At 51.3% G+C, this 5740-nt stretch overlaps 1 protein-coding gene across 1 annotated transcript in view; it reads right to left on the bottom strand.

The window, feature by feature from the left end:
• Positions 1-2579, bottom strand: part of P4HTM (prolyl 4-hydroxylase, transmembrane) — a 20671-nt gene extending 18092 nt beyond the window's left edge. The window contains 4 exon segments of the mRNA XM_003800577.3: positions 1535-1616; positions 1855-2247; positions 2249-2293; positions 2295-2579. Of these exon segments, the coding sequence (XP_003800625.2) occupies positions 1535-1616; positions 1855-2247; positions 2249-2293; positions 2295-2579 (805 nt within the window).
• Between the last annotated feature and the right edge of the window lie 3161 nt (positions 2580-5740).

Genomic DNA, 5740 nt, shown 5'->3' with positions numbered 1-5740 from the left:
CCCGGGCTGGGGATTCAAACCCGCCACCTTAGGTGTATGTGGCTGGCGCCTTAGCCACTTGAGCCACAGGCGCCGAGCCGATCCTGTACTTTCTGCAGGTCTTTGCTCAAATATTTTTTCTCAAGGAGGCCAATATGGCTACCTCGGTAGGAGTTTCAATCCCAGGTGAAATTCTGCCTTATATGTCTGTAATCATGTATAATCATCTGACATGCAATGTACATTTATTAATTTGTTTCTTGTCTGTTTTTCTTCATTCAAAAGTGAGCTTCAGGGTTTTGTTGTTGTTTTCTATTTTCATAGCATTGTTGTTCAATGCTATGTTCCCAGGACCTAAAATAGTGCTTGGCACAGACTTCAACATTATTCCAAAGTAAAAGTAATAACAACCACCACCACCCCACCACCTTTTAGGGTCTCTCCCATAACATGACTGACAGCATGACCTATTTTCCCACAAACAGCATGCATGTGACATCATTCTCACAGGTCTAGGCATAATTCCCAACTAGGGCTCAGATGCTCTGCTTTGGCCCCAGCCTCCGTCTTAAAACTCCCTGCCCACTCCATCCCACAGCAGCACGGCATGGCCCCAGGTCTGCAAATTTGTGTCATTGAGCCCAGATAGACACCAGGGTTGGGCAAGGTCTACGGGTCTGGAGGCCTCTACCTACTTGTGGTCTTTCAAGGACTTTAGGGTCTTCATAGTGGCTTTAGTACACAAACTTTAGAGGCAAACTGCCTGGGTTCTAATCCCAGCTTTACCACTGAACTAGCTGTACAAACCTGGCCATGCCATGGCAGTTCTCTGTGCCTCACTTTCTTACCTTTTGATCTGAGGGTAGAATCTATATCCTCTCACCAGAGGGGTTGTAAAAATTAAATGAAATAATCACACAAATTACAGTTCAGAAAATATGATGTGGCTCCAAGTGGAGTCACCCTAGAAAGCTTTGCCTACTATGATTAAGCAAAAGCCTTGTTCCTCAAGAAGAATCCTAGAGTACTGGCAACAAATGCTGGGCCTCTGACTGGTGCCCTGATGGGGCAGGCTTACCCGCTGTGGACAACCTATTTTTTGTGGTTTATCCCCATTTGTACAGCTTCTCACCAGACCACAAGGCCCATTTTGGGAGTGGGATTTCCCTCAGAGGTCAGCTGAAACCTGGTTAACAGATTCTCCCCAACCCCATCTACCCCATTCCAGAAGGTGACAGGATTAATGGTGGTGCAGAATGTCCAAAGGCAGTTTCAATGAAACATTTAGATATTAGCCTCAGGGTCACATTGCCCAGCCCGGTGATAGAAGAACTGGATGCAGGAAGCAGAGACAAGAGAGGAGAGTGTGAGAAGGGCACTCTGTTACCCTATTATGGAGGGAAATGTGGGTACTTCACTTTGGTAATCTTCTGGATGGATAAAGAAAAGGGCTATTTTGAAGCAGCCATTTTCAAAATAGAAGTCACGTGGACGAAATGAGCCTCACAGGGGCACGCAGCCCCTGGCCCTTCCCAGGAGTGCCCTGCGGACTTACCGAAGAGCAGCGGCTTGAGGCTGAGGGTTCGGATGAAGTGATCCCTGTCGGTGACTAGCTGGACCTTACGCTCATACCCCACCTAAGAGAAAGGTGCACAACGGGCAGCTGGAGAGCCAGACTGCACTGCCCAAGAAGGGAAAAATCACCCCCGGGCTGGAGTGAGACAGAAGGCGATTGAGTGGGCGCACGCGGGATCGGTACGGAGTGGCACTTGCGGCAACGCGGGGGACCTGGACTGAACCCCAGTCCTCCCTGGCCCAGTCAGGCGGGGTTTGGAGCGCAGCGGTGGTGGTGGTGGGGGCCGGGGGTATCCTCACCTTGATGCCCTCGAGCCGTGTGAGGGGGCTTAAGGTTGGCGCGGGCCTGGGGCCCTGGGCGCGGCGCTGGGGGCCGGGGTCTGTGCTTTCGTCGCCGTTGCTGTAATGCACGAAGAGCAGCAGTGCCAGCACGTTGCCCAGGTACAGGTGCACGAACACCATCAGCACCAGGAAGTAGGCGCGCGAGCAGATGCCGCGGGGCTTGTACAGAGGCCGCACCGGTGCATCCTCGCCATCGCCCAGTCTGGCCGCTGCCGGCTCCCGGCGGTGCTCTGGCGGCACCCACTGCGGACTTAAGGCCTTACCAGCCACGGCGGTCTCAGGCCCCTGGCCTGTCGCCGCCGCCGCCATGGCGCCCAGGTCGCGCGCGTGCCCAGGGGAGGGGCCGCGGGGGTGCCTGCGCTGCGCAGTCGCCCGGACAGCGGCCGCCGGGCCCACTAGCGCCGCGGTCACCAGGAGACGGTTCCTGGGTATGCTGTGCCTGCCGGGAACCGCCCTAGCCCGCGCTGAACTTGGCCTCTCTGTGCCTTGGACCCCGGCCCAGAGTTTCTCCTCCCGAGCTGGGTTATGGTCAGGGAGAGGTGGACGCTCCCCAAGACAAAAGCCAATTCCCCAAATGCAGCCAGAGACAAGAGCAGCACCATTAAGGCAGAACCCACTGGTAGCTTCTTAGTTCCCAGGTTAAGAGGCCCTCTTCCTTCCTCCCGGAAAACTATGGTCTGCATCTTCTCATCCCTGAGAGCTGGGAGCGGCTGTAGGAAAGAGGCAGCGCTAAGACGTGACTCAGTACTGGGGCGGTTGCAGGCGCCACAGAGGCCGATGACTGCCTATATGAAGATGTTGTAGGACCCACGACCTTCTTGTAAGCGTTCTTGGAGGTCCGTTCCGCGGTGGTCGGGATCTCCTGCAGGAGTCAGGCCTCAGGAATTAGCGGCCTGATGTGCGGGGGTGGGGTGGGGTGGGGTGGGGCGGGGGATGGGGGAGAGAGCAGAGGGCATCCTGAAGGAGCCCTGGCATCAGAAAAGTCAGCTTCCCAACAGGAACCTGCAGGATTACAGCAGGTGATAGGTGTATGGGAATACTCCTTGTCTTAACGCCGGCACATGAGAAGAGACAGGAAGGGCCTCTGCTACAGTTGAGACACCATTACCTCAGGAAAATTAAACGTAGGCTATCCCATAAATGGGGGTGGGAAGACATATCAGTGGCCAAGTGCCTGGACATCTGTGGGATCTGTTATGTTAGGGCTGGGCTATCCAAAGCAGAGTTGCACAGGCCTCAGGGCAGATGGCAACTTCCCCCATCCCCCAGGTAAACCATTAAGGTAGGTCACACTGATTTCTCCTTACACTGTTAAAACCTCCTTTTTCCCTCTCCAACTCCCCCCTCAAAAAGCATAGTGTGTATTTTCTGGTCTCCCCATCCAGGGGCTCCAAGGGAAGGCCCAAAAAAGATTCTACGCAAGACAGGGTGACAGGTTTCACCAGTGCAGGCACATGGGCACATCTACCAGTTCAACCACCTTCATGGACTACTTTGTCAGTCTTCTTAGGGTGCTGCAGAGAAACGCTGCCCCACAAAAGTAGAGGGTCTTGATGTTTCAGGATAGAGGGGCAGCAGGCAGCAGGCAGCAATGGAACTATTGTGGCTTAGCTAAAGCTGGGCTGCTAACCAGTCAGCAGCCCATCTCTGGTCTGCTAACCATCTCTCAGGCCTGGACACCCCCCTCCTCCACACAGGCAGAGGCACCGAAGACTGTCCCCTTCCTCCTAAAATGGATTTGTTTTTGAGACAGAGTCTCACTATGTTGCCCTCAGTAGAGTGCTGTGTTGTCACAGCTCACAGCAACCTCCAACTTTTTTTTTTTTTGAGACAGAGCCCCAAGCTTTTGCCCCGGGTACAGTGCCGTGGCATTACAGCTCACAGCAACCTCCAACTCCTGGGCTTAAGCAATTCTCTTGCCTCAGTCTCCCATGTAGCTGGGACTACAGGCACCCGCCACAATGTCCAGCCACTTCTTGGTTGTAGTTGTCATTGTTGTTTGGCAGGCCCAGGCTGGATTTGAACCCACCAGCTCTGGTGTAAGTGGCTGGCACCTTAGCTGCTTGAGCTACAGGCACTGAGCCCTCAAACTCTTGAGCTTAAGCGATTCTCTTGCTTCAGCCGCCTGAGCAGCTGGGACTACAAGTACCCGCCACAATGCCCGGCTATTTTTTGGTTGCAGTTATCATGGCTGTTTTGCAGGCTTGGGCCAGGTTCAAACCCGCCAGCCTTCATGTATGTGGCTGCCACCCTACTCACTAGCTATGGGCATCAAGCCCAAAATGGATTTCACAGTGTGTGTGTGTGTGTATATACATATATATTTTTTTCTTTTTTTTTTTTTGCTTTTTATTTATTTTTTTATAGAGACAGAGTCTCACTTCATTGCCCTCAGTAGAGTGCTGTGACGTCACACAGTTCACAGCAACCTCTAATTCCTGGGCTTTGGATGATTCTCTTGCCTCAGCCTCGCGAGTAGCCCGCCACAACACCTGGCTATTTTTGTTACAGTTTGGCTGGGGCCAGGTTTGAACCCGCCACCCTTGGTATATGGGGCTAGTGCCCTACCCACTGAGCCACAGGTGCCACCTACTTTTTTTTTTTTTTTAAGAAACACTTTTGGCTTAGCAGAGTAGCTCATGCCTGTAATCCTAGCACTCTGGGAGGCCAAAGTGGGAGGACTGCTTGAGCTCAGGATTCAAGACCAGCCTGAGCAAGAGCAAGAACACCTCTACTAAAATTAAAAAAATTAGTGATGTAATGGCAGGCACCTAAAGTCTCAGATACTCAGGAGGCTGAGGCAAGAGGATCACTAGAACCCAGGAGGTTGAGGTTGGGGAGAACTAGGCTGACTCCATGACACTCTAGCCTGGACAACAAAGTAAGACTACTCAAAAGAAACAAACTAAAAAACAAAAAAACCAACTTCACTGCTTAGGCTGGAGTATGATGGTACAATCATAGTTGACTACTGCCTTGAATTCCTGAACTCAAGGCATCCTCCTTGCCTCACCCTCCTGAGTTAGCTGGGACCTATAGTATAGGTGCATGCTGCCATGCCAGAACATTTTTTTTTTTTTGAGAATCTCATTATGTCACCCTCAGTAGAGTGCCCTGGCATCGCAGCTCACAGTAACTGCCAGCTCTTGGGCTTAAGGTGATTCTCTTGATTCAGCCTCCCAAGTAGCTAGGACTACAGGTGCCCATCACAACACTGGGATATTTTGTTGTTGTTGTCATCGTAGTTGTCATTGTTGTTTAGTAGGCCCTGGCCTGGTTTGAACCCACCAGCCCTGGTGTATGTGGTCAGTGCCCTAACCACTGAGCTGTGGGTGCTGAACCAACATTTTTTCTTCATTTTTTAGAGTCTGGGTCTCACTATGTTGCCCAGACTGGTCTTGAATTCTTGGGTTTAAGCAATGCTTCCATCTTAGCCTCTTGAGTTACTTGGGTTATGCTTAGCTCTTAAATGGGTGAAAATTCTACCACCAGTTTAGGACTATTCAATTTACTACAGCTTGTTTCTAATCCACTTTAGATCAGAAGTCTTTCAATTTTTGAGTATAGTAATACAATGTAAACAAGCCAAAATTTCCAAAACTATTATATAAAGCTATTCTCTTGCCTTAGCCTCCCAAGTAGCTGGGACTATAGGTGCCCGACACAATGCCTGGCTATATTTTTTGTTAGGGGGGGGTGCAGTTGTCATTGTTGTTTAGCTGGCACAGGCCCGGTTCAAACCTGCCAGCCTGAGTGTATGTGGCCGGTGCCCTATCCACTGAGCAACAGGCACCACCCTCAATTTTCTTTTTTTTTTTTTTTTTTTTTTGAGACAGAGCCTCAA

This window comes from Otolemur garnettii, unplaced genomic scaffold (genome assembly GCF_000181295.1).
Source record: "Otolemur garnettii isolate 467f Iridium unplaced genomic scaffold, OtoGar3 scaffold00179, whole genome shotgun sequence".
NCBI classification, from domain to species: Eukaryota; Metazoa; Chordata; class Mammalia; order Primates; family Galagidae; genus Otolemur; species Otolemur garnettii.
This window is presented reverse-complemented; position numbering and strand designations above follow the sequence as displayed.